We start from the raw sequence: 19888 nt of genomic DNA on the forward strand, positions 1-19888 counted from the left end.
AAATAAATAAATAAATTTGATCAATCTACACGCAATACCTCATAACGACAAAGCAAAAACTAATTTTTGTAGTGTCAAAGCTTGTAGTGTCATACCCAAGAAGATTCGAGGCTGTAATCACTGCCAAAGGTGCTTCAATAAAGTACTGAGTAAAGGGTCTAAATAGTTATGTAAATTAAATGTTTTCGTTTTTATTTATTTTTTGCTAAAATTTCGAACAAAAACTGTTTTTGCTTTGTCATTATAGGCTATTGTGTGTTGATTGATGAGGGGAAAAATCTACTATGTAATCAATTTTAGAATAAGGGTAACAAAATGTGGAAAAAGTTAAGGGATCTGAATTCTTCTGAATGCACTGTACATTATATACAACTAGCTTCTAAACTGGATTGAAAGGGAAATAAAGCAACTCATAGAGCAGTGTTGGAATGTTTTTAAGCTTGCTCCCCTGTGTAGAGCAGTAGGCGATATGTTATTCACCCTGACTGAACCGATGTTAGGCTACACAATTATGCTAATAATGGCATTTAGGCCTACAATCCTCACTATTATCATTATTAAGGACTTATCTAACGTGGGCTAAAACGCACTTTGACCCAAGCCTGTTTCCAAAAATGTTAAAAGGCCAATTGTGACTGGGATGTTTGCATATTCTTAACCATTAACAATGTTCCTCTCAACGAGATATGTAAGTTGCAACAGCAAACAGAGCAGCCCTAGTCATATGAATAACCTCGTGAGTTTTGAACTTGTGCTTAAAATCTGTTACAGTTAATTCACCGTAAATGCCATACTTTTCACTAGAGGGGAAAACTGGTTTGGGATTACTTTGAAATCAGCGCGCATGAGTACCAGCCGATTACAGCACATAAAGGATCATCTTTTGGGTGAATACACGGTAGGCTAATATATTGCTTTTGATTTTCAGAAATAGTGTTTTTGTATTACAATATTATAAACCGAAATTATTGACATGTGACATTCGTTTGTCTGCAGGATTGTTATGAAATTCATGAAAATAATAAAGCGAAAGTAAAAGATGGGAAAATATAACAAATGTTGGGTTAGTTCAGCTCATAGACATTAGGCGTTCAGCTAGGCCTACCTTCTATTTTAACCCAAATAATAAATAATTTATAGGCTACAGTTAGCCTACAGCTTTCTGTATATAGTGTGCAAAATTACAGTAGCCATATGTCCATAATGTTTACTCACTATGCTGTCGGTGTATGCGCTGTAGTGTGCAGAGATGGCAGCTCCATACAGCCCCCTGACCACTCACGTCCTGAACACCGGGATGGGCGTCCCTGGAGCCCACATGGCCCTCAGCCTGCATCGCATGGATCCCTCCACTTCACTCTGGAACCTTCTCACAACAGGGTAACCTCATCACAGAGAGTGCTGCAGCACCAGTTAACGTAGACATAGAATGAAAATTAACACAATCATTTCTTATCAGCTTCATAATAATCAATATAATAGACAAATACACATTTAGTATTTATTTTTGAAATTTCAGATTCACCTCTACAGCCTCTTTCAGTAGGGCTGCATAATATTATCAAACATGAATATCTTTATACCGGTAGTAATGTTAATGAGCCAAGGCTTATTTCAGGATCACATCAAACCAATGTCCAATGTATTCAGTATTTTATATAATTTTAAATAATTTCTTCTCAGGACTACTAATGATGATGGGCGCTGCCCAGGACTCATCACCAGAGAAACGTTCACTCCAGCAGTGTACAAGATGCGCTTTGAGACAGGCCAATACTGGGAGAGTCTGGGAGAGACCTCTTTCTACCCATACGTCGAGGTTAGTTGAAGACAGTCTTCAATGCTTTTATCATAAAGAAAGGGTGCATTTAAATGTATGACTGTTGGACATATAAAGTTAGACATAAATGTTTCTTTATATCTACAGAATCAGCTTCTGTTTATTTCCTTGTCAGCTATGCGATCACTAACTGAACGCTAAATGTTTTGGTAGCTCCTATTGGTTGGCTGAGTGGTTACTAACACATTGGTGGTCTGTGTTTATCTGCAGATAGTCTTCACCATAACGGACCACAGTCAGAAGTTCCATGTTCCTCTGCTCTGCAGCCGCTTCTCCTACACTACCTACCGGGGGAGCTAGAGAGTCTGTCACTCACCCCCACTCACCATCTCTCACCTGGGCCACATTCAGTTGTCAAACGTTGTCTAATCACGGTTAACCCAGAACTAATGTCTTGCGTAATTGTCAGATGCTTGATTAAGTTCCGGGTCCATATGTGTTAAGGGAAGAGATCGGAACCGGAACGAAGAGATCCACCCTTCTCTCTTTGCAAGTTACGGGCAAGTCTATGGTTCAAATGTCCCCTCCCCTTCCAAAATTTGAAAGATGCTAACACCTGTGAAATCGTGATTAATCCAAAGCACCGGAACTAATGCTGCTCATTATCTCACTCATCCCGTTTTATCATGCCAGATCTACAGAACCATTTATGTTTACGTAGTCTGTCCAAGAGAGATTAAACATTGTTGCACGTTGCAGATAGAAATGCCATGACCAGAGTCTACATGATTCCTTGTTCTACATGTCAGATAGAAATATGTTATGAAGAATAAACATCTGAACGTTCCAAGACGTTGTGTCCTGCTGAACGCGCCCCTGGCTGACTGTGCCCCGCACCTGTCACCTGGGCCTATTCAGGTGGTTGAAAGTCATCAATCAGTTATTGTAGGTAGAAATGTACCTCAGAAAGCACTCTTCTGTAATACTAGTTATACTATTATAGTTATTGAGTACAGAACACAAGAACAGTATCCTTTATGTGGTACATGTCTACCAGTAACAGTTGTTATGTGCTCCTGTCATCCATGGCTCTCTGAGAGATCCCAGTCATTTGTTTCACTTGCCTTTTGGACCAATCGATGACAGCAAACACTTTTTTTAATGTTTGATCTGATATTAACAAAATGTCTAAGCGTTATTGCACAGTGGGGTTGTGATGTGTGCCATTTCCTTCAGAATATTGATTACCCATTTTTGTGTCCTTCAATTCATTTTGGAAAATCTAGATAGCAAAATAAACAATTACAATCTTATGTTTATGTATGACTAATTTAATTATATTTTATGTTGTAAGTGTGACTGGTTGATGGGTAGGCCTAAACTGTCCAGCCACTCATCATTTCTACGAGATCATCCTTTTGTGGCTCGATTGCTTTACTCTGGATGGATATTGGATTATTCTGAGATCGATTATATTATACTGAAGCAGGGCCCGGCCCCTAACGAAACAGTTCCACAAGACTCGTGAAGTGACAGATTTTCTTATTTTACCACTGATAAGGTCTATTTTCTATAAATTCGAACACAATGGCAGACGATGAATTGGAGGCTATCAGGCGGCAACGCATGGCCGAACTGCAGTCAAAACATGGGGTAAGGAGAGAACCTGAGGGGACCAAAAATGCATAGTTCCGACCATATATGGAGATCCACTGTTCATTCTGTCGCTAGCTAGCTAGTGTTAGCCTTATAGCTCAAGTTTCGAGTATTTTAACCTATCACCATCTTTAACAAATTCTCTGTTACTGTTCATTGCATGTTTGCATAGCAGCCAGATAATTCAGTACCTAGTTTACTAGCTAACGTAGTTAGTTATAAGATACTGTAGCTTGATAGCTAGCTAACGTTAGCTAGTAAACTCATGCCATAGTGAGACACGAGTTATACTCGTAGCTAGTAAGTAGCTAGTAAGCTATATGATGTGATTTAATCAACATTTATGAATAGCAGACACTTCAACGAATAGGCGAAACAAACATACATTTAATTTATGAACAGGACAATGACTAGTTGATTTTAGCGCTCGCGTCTCCCACTCCTCGGGTTGAGAATCGCGTGCCCGCCTTACCGCTCCTCTGGTGCGCGTACATGTGCCCAGGTGTTTAGGTGTACATGTGCGAGAGTAGTGTGAATGTCAGTTTTTCAGACCTAGTTTGTAGCAATCAACTGAACATAATTGTTAGTAGCCCACCCTCTGTCTGGATTATCTAGCAAACCTGTTTGGCACTGATTTCTAAAGCTTCATTAAGCAAAACACTTTACTGAATAGATATACCGAGATTAGCCCAATATTGGACTAAATGAGCCTAAAATCACTCCTTTTAGGCCAAGGACCTTACATGTTCTGTTTAGAGGCGAGTTGGCTCTGGCAGCCAAAACAGCAATCAAAACTTGAATCGATTCTCAATTGCGGTATAGTTCTAGAAACATAAAGCCCTCAACTTTCATATCACATTTTAAAACAGCTGCAACTGACAGTATGTTTTTCATTGACAAAAGTTTGTTGTGTCCGTCTTCCGTTTACGCACAGGTGTTCGAAGCGCAAAGAGCTAATTAGTACAGCAAGCGCTTCTCAGATTTCTATCACCTGAAACATTCACAGAAGATAAAAATACATGCACGAGATGTGTGCGTACTTGCCGAGCTCGTGCATGTGTTTACATTGTTCTGATAGAAATCTGATAGAAATCTGAACACATTACCAGTGCTTTGAAACATTTATGTAATTATACTTTCCTGTGGATATATTGTTTCACATTACTACTGCCAAAAGGACCAACTGCACGTACAACTGGATAAGTACACTGTAATATTATTTTATTCAACATTCTGGCTTGTAGAGGTCGGGGGAGGAAACTTTCTTGACTGAAATGCACATTTCTGCGCAACGTAGGATTCAATGTAATTCAACGTCCGGTTTCCAGGCAACTGCACGACAGAAGTCAATGCATATCTTCTGATGGGGTTCAGTCTAATTTTATTAACATAACCCAAGGACTCCCACAAGGCTCAATACTACTGTAGACCCTTTATGGTTCACTATTTACATTAATAATGTTGGTCTGTCCCTGAATAATAATAACTGGGGCTTACATCTCTATGCAGATGAGTAATTTATTAACGTGCCCCCTCAGTGCAGCAAGCCATTCATGACCTTCAGCTTGGCTTTGATTCAATTCAAGAATCGATTACCGATCTTAAATGAATGTTGATAAAACCAAGTTTGTTTTTCTCCAGGTCTTGTAAAATTGATTTTAAAGACCTAGAGAGGAGCCCAAATTGAGCTAGTTCTCCATTTATAAGTAGGTAGGCATTTGGATTGATGATAAGTTGGCCTTTAAAAAAACAAAAAGTTGCAAGTAAAGGTTGATTTCCTTTATACAGTGGCGATTTTAGCATGTAAATCTTTGTGGGGCAAACTCATTATTAGAGGTTGACCGATTATGATTTTTCAACGCCGATACTGGATTATTGGAGAACCAAAAAAAGACGATACCGATTAATCGGCCGATTTAAAAAAAGAATAAAAGATATATATATATATAATATTAATACAAAAATTGTAAAAATGCTATATATATATTTTATATATATTTGTAATAATGACAATTACAACAATACTCAATGAACACTTTTATTTTAACTTAATAAAATACATCAATAAAATCAATTTAGTCTCAAATAAATAATGAAACATGTTCAATTTGGTTTAAATAATGCAGTTGGAAGTGTTGGAGAAGAAAGTAAAAGTACAATATGTGCCATGTAAAAAAGCTAACGTTTAAGTTCCTTGCTCAGAACATGAGAACATATGAAAGCTGGTGGTTCCTTTTAACATGAGTCTTCAATATTCCCAGGTAAGTAGTTTTAGGTTGTAGTTATTATAGGACTATTTCTCTCTATACCATTTGTATTTCATATACCTTTGACTATTGGATGTTCTTATAGGCACTATAGTATTGCCAGTGTAACAGTAAAGCTTCCGTCCCTCTCCTTGCCCCTACCTGGGCTCGAACCATGAACACATCGACAACAGCCACCCTCGAAGCATCGTTACCCATCGCTCCACAGAAGCCAACTACTTCAAAGTCTCAGAGCGAGTGATGTCACCGATTGAAACACTATTAGCGCGCACCCCGCTAACTAGCTAGCCATTTCACATCGGTTACACCAGCCTAATCTCAGGAGTTGATAGGCTTGAATTCATAAACAGCTCAATGCTTGAAGCACAGCGAAGAGCTGCTGGCAAACGCACTAAAGTGTTGTTTGAATGAATGCTTACGAGCCTGCTGCTGCCTACCACCGCTCAGTCAGACTGCTCTATCAAATATAAAATCATAGACTTAATTATAACATAATAACACACAGAAATACGAGCCTTAGGTCATTACTATGTTCAAATCCTGAATCTATCATTTCGAAAACAAAACGTTTATTTTTTCAGTGAAATACGCAACCGTTCCGTATTTTATCTAACGAGTGGCATCCCTAAGTCTAAATATTGCTGTTACATTGCACAACCTTCAATGTTATGTCATAATTATGTACAATTCTGGCAAATTAATTACAGTCTTTGTTAGGAATAAATGATCTTCACACAGTGCGCAACGAGCCAGGCGGCCCAAACTGCTGCATATACCCTGACTGCTTACACGGAACACAAGAGAAGTGACACAATTTCCCTAGTTAAAATAAATTAATGTTAGCAGGCAATATTAACTAAATATGCAGGTTTAAAAATATATACTTGTGTATTGATTTTAAAGAAAGGCGTTGATGTTTATGGTTAGGTACACATTGGTGCAACAACAGTGCTTTTTTCGCGAAATGAGACCAGGGTCTCATTTCCAATGGTGCCCTGAGAAAAACAATTCCAGCATGATCACTACAAAGTGTGTGATTTTAGAGTGACCTACAGGTCACTCTAAAACTTGATTATTTGGTCCCAAAAGGTGAATTTATGGCTATAATAAAAAATGTGACCAATGAAAACTGCACTGGATTTGATCGATTGTATATATTTGTTTCTACTAACCTTTTGAATGTAACAATTTATTTGAAATGTTGTAACTGTAACTTTGTAGTGATCATGCTGGAATTGTTTTTCTCAGGGCACCATTGGAAATGAGACCCTGGTCTCAATGAGTTCCCCTGGTTAAATAAAGGTTAATAATAAAAAATTAAAATAAGGTGTGTAGTAATTTAACCTTTTATTTTTTTGTATTTATTATTATTTCTCGCATATATGAAATGTTACTTATGTTTCCAAAACCGTACTGCAAGTAATGCGTTTTAACATCCGCAACGAGTGTCGGGGCTCTTAACAAAACTCCCCCGGCCAGAAGATACTATTGTCAATAGGCGCTAAAGGTAGTTAGTGTCTATGAATGGGTTATACCTAAATATGATGACAGAGATTATCAGTCAAAAGATTGGGAATGGGATGGACGTAGACACACTAGGAATCCTTTCCTCCAACAGAGATGTTTTGATTGAGTTTGAGTTGCTAATTTTTCAGAGTCTGTCTTGGAACCAAATGAATCCGGGGGTAAGCTGCTGTACAGCTACTGTACTGCACATTGTGTGATGAGGGTGACATGGCAAAAGGCTGTATAATTAATGACCTGGACTGAGCAATGCAGCATGTCTGCCAGTTCTGCTTGTGCTCCATGAGAAATGTGACCCAAGTATGTTTGCAATAAAGGAATAGCAAAATGTTTGAATGCCAGAATCATGATGGATTGTGAATGGTTTGGGACATGGTTATTAAGCTTAAGTGAAGCTTATATGTTAAAAAATGTTTTTTATATGTTAAAAAATGTTTTTTAAATGTTTTTGTATTATTTTGAAAGCTTTGAATAAAAATATTTTCCAGAAACCTGTAAATATTAACTTTGTATTCTACTATACTAGAGTTAATTGTATCCCAGTCCCACTCCCTGTCCCTCTTGAGGTAGGCTAGATTTGAAGGAACTGGGCAGATGTAATCAATACGGGGATGGCTCCACCCAGTCTACCAATAGGCTCTTTCAGATCTGCAAACTCCAAAGGCGTAGGGATAGTGGAGGGGGCAAAGGGTTGTTTTCTGAACCACGTTTTGGTACAGTTCAAACTGTTGTTTAAAGATCTAGTCCATTTCCAAGGGTGGGGGGAAATTCACATTAATATTAGGCTACACTTCAAGAGAGAGCCGATGTGCGCGCTCAGCATGGCTGTGTGATACAGTAGCCTGTTGGCTGGTATGTTCTCTTGTAAACAACTAAAGAAAGGTGTGGACTTTGACTCTCTCTTTTCTCCCCTCTCTTCCCAGGACTCTTCAAATGACCAGCAAGGGCAGCAGGAGGCCAAACAGAGGTTAGTTTTCATTATCTATCAAAACTTTTATTCCTGTCATGCATTCACAACTCAGTGCTGAGTATAGCTACATTTCAGAGACACAGATGTCTCCCCTGTTGTTGGTTTAGTTCACAGTAGTTTGCTAATGTTGCATGTCTTGACCTGCACTTTGCAGCTCTGGTTTATGAAGAACTATGTGACAGACTTTTTATAAAGCTAGCCAATGTGATAAAACAATTGGCTTCATTTACACAGGCAGCCCAATTGGGCTGCCTGTGTAAATGTAGCCATTGTGGCCTAACTATAATCTTCTGTACTGTCTTTTCACAGGGAAACAGAGATGAGGAACTCCATACTGGCACAGGTTCTAGACCAGTCCGCCCGTGCCAGATGTAGGTCTTTCATATCCCCCTGGTTTGAATGAATCATTGATCTGATATTGGAACTTTCAGCACCTATGCCTGGTTAGCAATAGGTGGCTCCATTGCCTAAAAGCCTGCTATGTTTTGTTGCGTTGCAGTGAGTAACTTGGCTCTGGTGAAGCCAGAGAAGGCCAAAGCAGTGGAGAATTACCTCATACAGATGGCCCGCATGGGCCAGCTGGGAGGAAAGGTGAGAGAACTGGACCTAAAGCATATGTGGACATACAGTGGGGCAAAAAAGTATTTAGTCAGCCACCAATTGTGCAAGTTCTCCCACTTAAAAAGATGAGAGAGGCCTGTAATTTTCATCATAGGTACACTTCAACTATGACAGACAAAATGTGAGAGAAAAAATCCAGAAAATCACATTGTAGGATTTTTAATGAATTTATTTGCAAATTATGGTGGAAAATAAGTATTTGGTCACCTACAAACAAGCAAGATTTCTGGCTCTCACAGACCTGTAACTTCTTCTTTAAGAGGCTCCTCTGTCCTCCACTCGTTACCTGTATTAATGGCACCTGTTTGAACTTGTTATCAGTATAAAAGACACCTGTCCACAACCTCAAACAGTCACACTCCAAACTCCACTATGGCCAAGACCAAAGAGCTGTCAAAGGACACCAGAAACAAAATTGTAGACCTGCACCAGGCTGGGAAGACTGAATCTGCAATAGGTAAGCAGCTTGGTTTGAAGAAATCAACTGTGGGAGCAATTATTAGGAAATGGAAGACATACAAGACCACTGATAATCTCCCTCGATCTGGGGCTCCACGCAAGATCTCACCCCGTGGGGTCAAAATGATCACAAGAACTGTGAGCAAAAATCCCAGAACCACACGGGGGGACCTAGTGAATGACCTGCAGAGAGCTGGGACCAAAGTAACAAAGCCTACCATCAGTAACACACTACGCCGCCAGGGACTCAAATCCTGCAGTGCCAGACGTGTCCCCCTGCTTAAGCCAGTACATGTCCAGGCCCGTCTGAAGTTTGCTAGAGAGCATTTGGATGATCCAGAAGAAGATTGGGAGAATGTCATATGGTCAGATGAAACCAACATATAACTTTTTGGTAAAAACTCAACTCGTCGTGTTTGGAGGACAAAGAATGCTGAGTTGCATCCAAAGAACACCATACCTACTGTGAAGCATGGGGGTGGAAACATCATGCTTTGGGGCTGTTTTTCTGCAAATGGACCAGGACGACTGATCCGTGTAAAGGACAGAATGAATGGGGCCATGTATCGTGAGATTTTGAGTGGAAACCTCCTTCCATCAGCAAGGGCATTGAAGATGAAACGTGGCTGGGTCTTTCAGCATGACAATGATCCCAAACACACCGCCCGGGCAACGAAGGAGTGGCTTCGTAAGAAGCATTTCAAGGTCCTGGAGTGGCCTAGCCAGTCTCCAGATCTCAACCCCATAGAAAATCTTTGGAGGGAGTTGAAAGTCCGTGTTGCCCAGCAACAGCCCCAAAACATCACTGCTCTAGAGGAGATCTGCATGGAGGAATGGGCCAAAATACCAGCAACAGTGTGTGAAAACATTGTGAAGACTTACAGAAAACGTTTGACCTCTGTCATTGCCAACAAAGGGTATATAACAAAGTATTGAGATAAACTTTTGTTATTGACCAAATACTTATTTTCCACCATAATTTGCAAATAAATTCATAAAAAATCCTACAATGTGATTTTCTGGATTTCTTTTCTCATTTTGTCTGTAAAAGTGTACCTATGATGAAAATTACAGGCCTCTCATCTGTTTAAGTGGGAGAACTTGCACAATTGGTGGCTGACTAAATACTTTTTTGCCCCACTGTATATCATTGAACTTACGTTTAAACACAATTGTGATTGTTAATGCTTAGGAAAAATCCTTAACTGAAAAAAGTGGAGCTTAGGCTATGGGTGAGGTAGGAGGCGAGAATCAAATCAAATTTATTTATATAACCCTTCTTACATCAGCTGATATATCAAAGTGCTGTACAGAAACCCATCCTAAAACCCCAAACGGCAAGCAATGCAGGTGTAGAAGCACGGTGGCTAGGAAAAACTCCCTAGAAAGGCCAAATCCTAGGAAGAAACCAGGCTATGAGGGGTGGCCAGTCCTCTTCTGGCTGTGCCGGGTGGAGATTATAACAGAACATGGCCAAGATGTTCAAATGTTCATAAATGACCAGCATGGTCAAATAATAATAATCACAGTAGTTGTCGAGGGTGCAACAAGTCAGCACCTCAGGAGTAAATGTCAGTTTGATTTTCATAGCCGATCATTGAGAGTATCTCTACCGCTCCTGCTGTCTCTAGAGAGTTGAAAACAGCAGGTCTGGGACAGGTAGCCCGTCCGGTGAACAGGTCAGGATTCCATAGCCGCAGGCAGAACAGTTGAAACTGGAGCAGCAGCACGGCCAGGTGAACTGGGGACAGCAAGGAGTCATCATGCCAGGTAGTCCTGAGGCATGGTCCTAGGGCTCAGGTCCTCCGAGAAAGAAAAAAAGAGAGAATTAGAGAGAGCATACTTAAGTTCACACAGGACACCGGATAAGACAGGAGAAATACTCCAGATAAAACAGACCTACCCTAGCCCCCCGACACAAACTACTGCAGCATAAATACTGGAGGCTGAGACAGGAGGGGTCAGGAGACACTGTGGCCCCATCCGATGATACCCCCGGACAGGGCCAAACAGGCAGGATATAACCCCACCCACTTTGCCAAAGCACAGCCCCCACACCACTAGAGGGATATCTTCAACCACCAACTTACCATCCTGAGACAAGGCCGAGTATAGCCCACAAAGAGCTCCGCCACGGCACAACCCAAGGGGGGGCGCCAACCCAGACAGGAAGACCACGTCAGCGACTCAACCCACTCAAGTGACGCACCCCTCCTAGGGACGGCATGGAAGAGCACCAGTAAGCCAGTGACTCAGCCCCTGTAATAGGGTTAGAGGCAGAGAATCCCAGTGGAGAGAGGGGAACCAGCCAGGCAGAGACAGCAAGGGCGGTTCGTTGCTCCAGAGCCTTTCTGTTCACCTTCACACTCCTGGGCCAGACTACACTCAATCATAGGATCTACTGAAGAGATGAGTCTTCAATAAAGACTTAAAGGTTGAGACCGAGTCTGCGTCTCTCACATGGGTAGGCAGACCATTCCATAAAAATGGAGCTCTATAGGAGAAAGCCCTGCCTCCAGCTGTTTGCTTAGAAATTCTAGGGACAATTAGGAGGCCTGCGTCTTGTGACATTTTAGAGGCCCCCATCTTGGCGGTGTAGAGAAATTTGTCAATTTTTAAGCCAATTTCCTGCAATTCTACGAAGTTCTCCATGGAGCTGAAATAACTTTTTGCCGTTTTAAAGCTAATTTCCTGCGATTTTATATATATATATATATATATATACATATACAGTTGTAAGTTTACATACACTTAGGTTGGAGTCATTAAAACTTGTTTTTCAACCACTCCAGAAATTTCTTGTTAACAAACTATACATTTGGCAAGTCGGTTAGGACATTACTTTGTCCATGACAAGTAATTTTTCCAACAATTGTTTACAGACAGATTATTTCACTTATAATTCACTGTATCACAATTCCAGTGGGTCAGAAGTTTACATACACTAAGTTGTTAGTGTATGTAAACTATTATTCTGACATTTCACATTCTTAAAATAAAGTAGTGATCCTAACGGACCTAAGACAAGGAATTTTTACTAGGATTAAATGTCAGGAATTGTAAAAAACGGAGTTTAAATGCATTTGGCTAAGGTGTATGTAAACCTCCGACTTCAACTCTATATGTGTGTGCACAAACATCAGAAACACCTTCCTAATATTGAGTTGCACCCCCTTTTGCTCTCAGAACAACCTCTATTCATTGGGGCATGGGCTTTACAAGATGTCAAAAGCGTTTCACAGGGATACTGGCCCATGTTGACTCCAATGCTTCCCACAGTTGTCACGTTGGCTGGATGTCCTTTGGGTGGTGGACCAATCTTGATACACACAGGAAACTGTTGAGCGTGTGAACCCCAGCAGCATTGCAAAAATCTGCCACCTACTACCATACCCTGTTCAAAGGCACTTAACTTTTGTCTTGCCCATTCACCCTATTATTTTATTTAACCTTTATTTAACTAGGCAAGTCAGTTTAGAACAAATTCTTATTTACAATGAAGGCAAAGGGCCTCCTGTGGGGACAGGGGCTGGGATCAAAAATAATATATATGTAGGACAAAACACACATGACAACACAACACTACATAAGACAACAACATAGCAAGGCAGCAACAAATGACAACACCGCATAGTAGAAACACAACATGACAACAACATGGTAGCAGCACAAAACATGGTACAAACATTATTGGGCACAGACAACAGCACAAAGGGCAAGAAGGTAGAGACAACAATACAACATAGGGACTGCGTCCCCTCTCATGAATGGCACACCTACACAATCCACGTCTCAATTGTCTCAAGGCTTAAAAATCCTTCTTTAACCTGTTTCCTCCCCTTCGTCTACACTGATTGACGTGGATTTAACAAGGGACATCAATAAGGGATCATAGCTTTCACCTGGATTCACCTAGTCAGTCGGTCATGGCAAGAGCAGGTATTCCAAATGTTTTTTACACTCGGTGTATATTATATTTAAAAAAATTACGCGACCCGAAAAAACCCACTTAGACAGCCTGCCGGTTTTTTCTCTTCACTAGTGACTGCATTGCCCCGAGCAGTCACATGCAGGACCATATTTCCCCTGTGAATTCACATGCAATTTTCAGATTTTTTTCTTATCATGCAAACGTTTAAACATTTTAAAAATTCTCTATGAAAAGCACTGACTTGACCCATCTGCTATTGGCTCTTCCTTACATTTGTATTGTCTCTTTTCAGATTTCAGAGACTGGTTTGATCGACATCCTAGAAAAAGTTAGTCAGCAAACAGAAAAAAAGACAACTGTCAAGGTGAGTCCACAGATCAAATACAATATCACGATCTCAGACAGACTTAACTGACTGCATCCCCTCTCCTCCCCACAGTTCAACCGACGAAAGGTGATGGACTCAGATGATGAGGATGATGATTGATGCGTTGAAGGAGCTCAGGAGCCAGTCACACGGCTGGCTTAGGGCGGGATTCAGGACTGGATAGGTTGGAGCAGGGCTCTGCTCGTTGGCGGCCATCTTTGACTTGCCAAAGGCCCTGCATTAGTGATGCACCCAGGGATATCACATCACCCCCTGTGTGCATCTGGAACTCGTTACTATATTCTCTCTTATATCCATTTTCACCACGTTTTACTTTTTCTCCACAACAAGAAGCAGAACAAAATTCAACTTAGGGTATATTGCTGCTGATGCATTTTTCTAGAGACTGCTTTGTGAATACTGTCTGCTGCTACTCAGTAAATAGTGAAACCATCAAATTGGACAGAGCACATGGGTATATTCATTCTTTTTTGTAAATTGTTGCTGACCTGTATCCAACAGTTTACATTTTGAAAAAATACAAAAGCCTTACATTTGAATGCTTATTCCATAAATTATCAACAGTTTTATCATGATGATATTTTGTCTTTGAGCTGAGTGCTTGAAGACTCATTGATTGGTCATATGGGTTTGCACTACATTTGCTTTCATTAAAAAGGTATAATCACTTAAGAGCAATGGCGTAAGAAAAATATAGTTTGTATTAAAATGTAGTCAATCTTTTTTACAAGGCATCCTAGGTAGTGTCTTAGGCTATCCTAATGTATAGGCTGACATTACATAGTTGCTTTGACTCACTAGGTTCAAATACTCTATGCTGAAATGTATGCAGTATGTGCATTAAGAGGCTTATACATGTATTTGTAGCAGGATTTGTTAAATTATCTCAATCGTTGGTCTATAACAGCACTTGAAGAACTTCCTGCTTCACTCATATTGAACAGGTGTATGGTGAGACCACAGATATATGAATGGTTGATTCTATTGTACACCTGCCACAGGTAATACTCAATATCTGACAGTACATTGATGTTCTTACAAGCATGATGTTACTGAATATTTGGAGATAAGTTCATGGGAGATTTGGTTTCATGTTCATAGTGTTCACCCCAATAAATCAATGTCAGCATTGATAAAGCAGACAAGGAGTCATTCTTGATCATAAAACAAGTGTTCCTCTTATAATAACAATAATTATACACTAGATTACTGTTTTTTCTTTCCTCTGAAACCATAATTTCATATAACAAGGTTAACTAAAGAAGAACATAACACAAGAGCTGTTAATATACGGTATATGGCAAATATACCCCGCACTATCATTCATAATATCCAGTCACACTACTGCATTTCTGGCTGTGATCATGATACGCCCCCTAAATGTGGCTCTGGTCTCATTTTCGGACGACCGTGGTCTGATCAAAAGGATTGGCTGCCTTGTTTCAGTCACGGAACATGAGTGGCTCTGATTGGTGGGAGGTTTAGTCATGTGCTCTACCCCCTCCAATCCACAGAGACGTTTTGTAAAACTCTATGGTTGTGCAGACATTACTGTATCAGTGGATCTCAAAATAGTAGACAGTCTCGCGTTTATAGTATTTTATTTTATTTTATTGCTCCTAATTTTATTTGATCAAAATGCCCGAGGACAGAGGCAAAAAGCTCACCATGGTAACATGCAGTGCGCCTGTGAATATCGCTGTCATCAAATACTGTGAGTATTGTATTTTCGTATAATCCACTACAGACATCTGATCGTCTGATTGTCAACCAAAGAACACTGTCAACCACATCTAGTTTAATGTAATGTAAAACTGCAACATTGATTGAATCAATGAAGTGCTTGCTTGCAACACTGTAGCCACTTCTAGCCAAGCTTTGTGTACTCAGCCCAGTCAAAACTGTTCGCTGCTCTGGCACCCCAATGGTGGAACAAACTCCCTCACGACGCCAGGTCAGCGGAGTCAATCACCACCTTCCGGAGACACCTGAAACCCCACCTCTTTAAGGAATACCTAGGATAGGATAAAGTAATCCTTCTAACCCCCCCCCCCTAAAAGATTTAGATGCACTATTGTAAAGTGGTTGTTCCACTGGATATCATAAGGTGAATGCACCAATTTGTAAGTCGCTCTGGATAAGAGCGTCTGCTAAATGACTTAAATGTAAATGTAAATGTAATGTGTGCATTGGTACATGACAAATGTATTGCCACAATGATGTCAAAGGAATGTTCTCTGTACAATCTTTGAAAATAACTATGTATTAAATTGTAAATGCTTTATTGTTATTGCTGTTTCAAAGGGGGGAAGAGGGATGAGGAGTTGATTCTACCTATAAATTCATCTTTGAGTGTCACATTACATCAAGACCAGGTAAGACTGTAATACTGTACACCAGACACTCAGTAAGTGGCTAAATATTACTGTCTTGTTAAAACAACAAAAACTAACGATTACTGCCTTGTTTCCTTATTCCTCCCAGCTCAAAACAACCACAACAGTGGCGTGCAGCAGGTCGTTCCAGGAGGATCGTATCTGGCTCAACGGCAAAGAGGAGGACATAACCCAGCCCAGACTACAGTCCTGCCTTAGGGAGAGTGAGTCACTATATGCAATGATATGATAAAGGGAGAGAGTAGAGGGGGAAGAGTAAGAGGGCAAAGGGGAGGACAAGAAATTATGTGTTGTTGTTGATGGTTTCCTTCCTCAGTTCGGCGCCTGGCCCGTAAGCGACGTAGTGATGGGGAGGCTGATGTAGACACGGCCGGTTTGTCCCATAAAGTCCACATCTGCTCTGTCAACAACTTCCCAACTGCAGCCGGACTGGCCTCCTCTGCTGCCGGCTATGCCTGTCTGGGTAAGAGACTGTGTCCTATCATAATGGTTTGTACCTAACACAGCATTAAATGGATCAAATGAAGTAAAAGCTTGTGTGAAACTAGTTTTATTTTTTTTAAATGTTGGGAACTTAACTACTGTCTCCATCTCCTCATCCCTCTTCTCCTTACTCCTTATTTTCCTTTTGTCTCTCCATCTTGTCTCCTCACTCCATTCTCCTGTTCTAGTGTACACCCTGTCCCGGGTGATGGGAGTGGAGGGGGAGTTGTCTGTGGTTTCTAGGCAAGGTTCAGGTAGTGCCTGTAGGAGTATGTATGGGGGCTTCGTCCAGTGGATTATGGGCCAGCAAGGAGATGGCAAGGACAGTCTGGCCCAGCAGGTGGAGCCAGAGACTCACTGGCCTGAGCTCAGGGTCCTTGTACTGGTGGTAGGTTTCTGATCATTACTGAGGGTGGCTTTTTCTGGAGCAAATGTTGGCATATACATTTCTCCCATGTCTTTAATAATCTCAACACCACCATCTCTCTGTCTCCCTCTCTTTTTTTTAGGTCAGTGCTGAGCGGAAACCAGTTGGCAGCACTTCCGGCATGCAAACTAGTGTAGAGACGAGCAGTCTCCTGAAGGTGTACACACACACACACACACACACACACACACACACACACACACACACACACAAAGTTATTAACCCTTACCCGTAAACCTTGCACTCTCCCCCTCAGCACCGGGCAGACTCTGTGGTCCCAGCCAGGATGAAGGAGATGATTGAGGCTGTACATAAGAGGGACTTTACTGCGTTCGCTGAGCTGACCATGAAGGATAGCAATCAGTTCCATGCCACCTGCCTGGACACCTACCCACCCATCTTCTACCTCAACGACGTGTCGCGCCGTGTTATCAACCTTGTGCACCGCTATAACCGTCACTACAGGGAAACAAAGGTGAGCGCCATCAGGGAGTTAATTCTTTCTTTTAGTCATGGAAATGTGCTAGTCATATGGAACATTGACAGTTCTACAAGGGGTCTAAGCTAAGAAGCAGAACAAGGTGCAGTAATTGTTGATATTCTGAGATTATGAAATAGAGATATGAAACTGGTAGTATTTCTACAGTTCAAGAGGAATAGAAAATGTGTTAACAAGCCCAAGTATAGATGTGGTAAAGAAGTCAATAGAACTTGAACAAAACAGTGGAAATGCCATGGAAATATCCAGAATCTCCTTATTTCCCCTAAGTGGAATTAGCCTATTAGGCTATTGGTATGTGTATTTCACACAATGTTGTGGTAAAAATCGGAGTATAATGCTTGTATTGATGTCACCTTCAATACATGTTCATGTCATCATCACCAATCAACTGCATTAGTTAAAAAATGATTTTCACTACCACCACTGATTTCTCTATGCTACCAGCTTATACGAACAGGAGTTAGCATTTAGCAGTCACTTCTTCTAAACCTGAAATGTTATGCAGCGAAACAGCCAAGTATATCCAAATCAGACTTTGTCAACACATTGTGGGTCTGTTACAATACATCGATCATGGCGGATTTGACGAATATCCACTTTGTCAGATCAGATTTGTTGAATGTGCACCAATCTGGCATCCTTCTTCTATCCCCCATGGTCTGCGTTCTATTGACCTCTTTACCGTGTCTATGACCTAGTACTTCTTCATGAGTCTCAGAGGACTAGTGCAGCATCACATCCCTCCTTCTGCTGACACTGTTACAATATAACACTGCTGTAACAAAGCTATAACTTTGGTCCAGAGTTCTTTTCCTGAGTATAAGCAGTGACCGATGATGTTTTCTCTTCTCCACCAGGTGGCATACACATTTGATGCAGGTCCCAATGCAGTGATCTACACTCTTCAGCAGAATGTGGAAGAGTTTGTCCAGGTGGTCAAACACTTATTCCCACCAGAGACCAACGGAGGACAGTGAGTTTCTCACAAACACACACTCAAGCAGTCAGACAACACTCCCTCCTGTGACTTTACCTGTCCCACATCAGGTTTCTAAAGGGTCTTCCGGTAGCCCCGACAACACTATCCGAGGAGCTGAAGCAGGCCATTGGTATGGAGCCCATGGTGAAGGGAATCAGCTATATAATCAGCACCAAGGTACACACACACAAACACACACATACATACATACATACATACATACATACATACATACATACATACATACATACATACATACATAGGCACATACACATAGGCAGCACCCTCCGGGTCCTTTGCCCGTTTCCTGTGCATCTCTGCAGGTTGGCGTAGTAGAGGGTTTTGGGGAGCGAGCTTGATGCTCTCTCCAACAGGCTTACGGGAAATCACCAGGAATGCAGATCCTATAAACGCACACATTATGTATGGATCTGCTACATTTTGATGTGATATTAAGTTGGTTTGTCTGAGTGATTATTTCTGATTTGTGTATAAGGCTGGACCTGGACCTCGCGTGGTGGAGGACCCTAGTGAGCATCTGCTTGGATCTGACGGGCTGCCCAAGGAGAGTGCGTGATACAAGCCAGCCTCCCAGCTGGGCAGAGACAGAACTCTTTGGTGAAAATAAAGACCAGACATATTAACAATCGACAATTCCAATTCAATCAATTGGATACATATGCAAAGACTTAGTCATTAAAGGGGCAATCTGCAGTTGCCATATACATTTTTGGACTTATAAATTAATTATATGTAACGATTGATTCTTGAAGAATATAACTTGTAAATACCTCATGAGCTTAGTTAAACTGTCATACCCCATCAGAACTCAAAATATCAGCTTGTTTTACTACAATGTTTGTAAACAAAGTAAATATAACCATGTTTTAAATGTTTGTTTATGTTTGTTATAACTATAATTTTAATATCATGGATGGTCAGTCCTTGTATCCATAGCTCTGTCTATAATTTTGAGTGGTTACATTTCTCCAGCCCCATCCCTCAGCTTTTTGCCAAAACTAAGGATTGCCACTTTAACTGGAGCGAAACAACCACTCACAGCTGAATACCTCTAACACTGTTGACTAGTGCTTCATTCTGACACTTTTCCTATTGCGAGTTTGGATGAAATGTTTTGTAATGTTAAAGATGAGGGGATGCCTTGTGAGAACGATCAGAAATGTTCTAGTACTTTGATAATTGTAGAAAACTATTTCAAATGTATCTATGTTGATTTTCTAAGTAGATGATGTACATTTTACCTAATGGTTTAACAGTCACCTTTAGAGTGAGTGAATCATAAGACAATCTAATTAAAATGAAAACCCTTAAAGGATTATAAATGACAGTATTGAGAACAATGTAGGTGCTTTAGTATAAGAGCTGGATATATAGCCTACATGTCATCTTCAGAGGTGGCACCACCACTCTGGGGCCATTTTTCTTCTCTCCTGATGGTAACCAGGTAAAACTACAAAAACTCTACAACCTAGTTGTAGCAGGGA

At 40.8% G+C, this 19888-nt stretch overlaps 3 protein-coding genes across 3 annotated transcripts; all 3 read left to right on the forward strand.

Annotated features, from left to right (window-relative positions):
* Positions 1-665: 665 nt before the first annotated feature.
* LOC120024995 (5-hydroxyisourate hydrolase-like) lies at positions 666-3093 on the forward strand. Its single transcript, XM_038969409.1, has 4 exons — positions 666-898; positions 1241-1380; positions 1684-1819; positions 2051-3093. The coding sequence occupies exons 1-4, from the start codon at positions 845-847 to the stop codon at positions 2138-2140; spliced, it is 420 nt and encodes a 139-aa protein (XP_038825337.1). The 5' UTR covers positions 666-844; the 3' UTR covers positions 2141-3093.
* Positions 3094-3242: 149 nt separating this feature from the next.
* LOC120025235 (programmed cell death protein 5-like) lies at positions 3243-14736 on the forward strand. Its single transcript, XM_038969713.1, has 6 exons — positions 3243-3433; positions 8151-8194; positions 8507-8568; positions 8697-8788; positions 13501-13572; positions 13648-14736. The coding sequence occupies exons 1-6, from the start codon at positions 3368-3370 to the stop codon at positions 13693-13695; spliced, it is 384 nt and encodes a 127-aa protein (XP_038825641.1). The 5' UTR covers positions 3243-3367; the 3' UTR covers positions 13696-14736.
* A 391-nt stretch (positions 14737-15127) lies between these two features.
* LOC120024974 (diphosphomevalonate decarboxylase-like) lies at positions 15128-19279 on the forward strand. The gene is made up of 10 exons (XM_038969368.1): positions 15128-15310; positions 15901-15971; positions 16081-16195; positions 16309-16455; positions 16664-16863; positions 16985-17059; positions 17159-17377; positions 18262-18377; positions 18452-18560; positions 18880-19279. Exons 1-10 carry the CDS (start codon positions 15235-15237, stop codon positions 18958-18960), a joined length of 1209 nt encoding a protein of 402 aa, XP_038825296.1. The 5' UTR covers positions 15128-15234; the 3' UTR covers positions 18961-19279.
* The last annotated feature ends 609 nt before the right edge of the window (positions 19280-19888 follow it).

This window comes from Salvelinus namaycush, chromosome 30 (genome assembly GCF_016432855.1).
Source record: "Salvelinus namaycush isolate Seneca chromosome 30, SaNama_1.0, whole genome shotgun sequence".
Classification (NCBI taxonomy): Eukaryota; Metazoa; Chordata; class Actinopteri; order Salmoniformes; family Salmonidae; genus Salvelinus; species Salvelinus namaycush.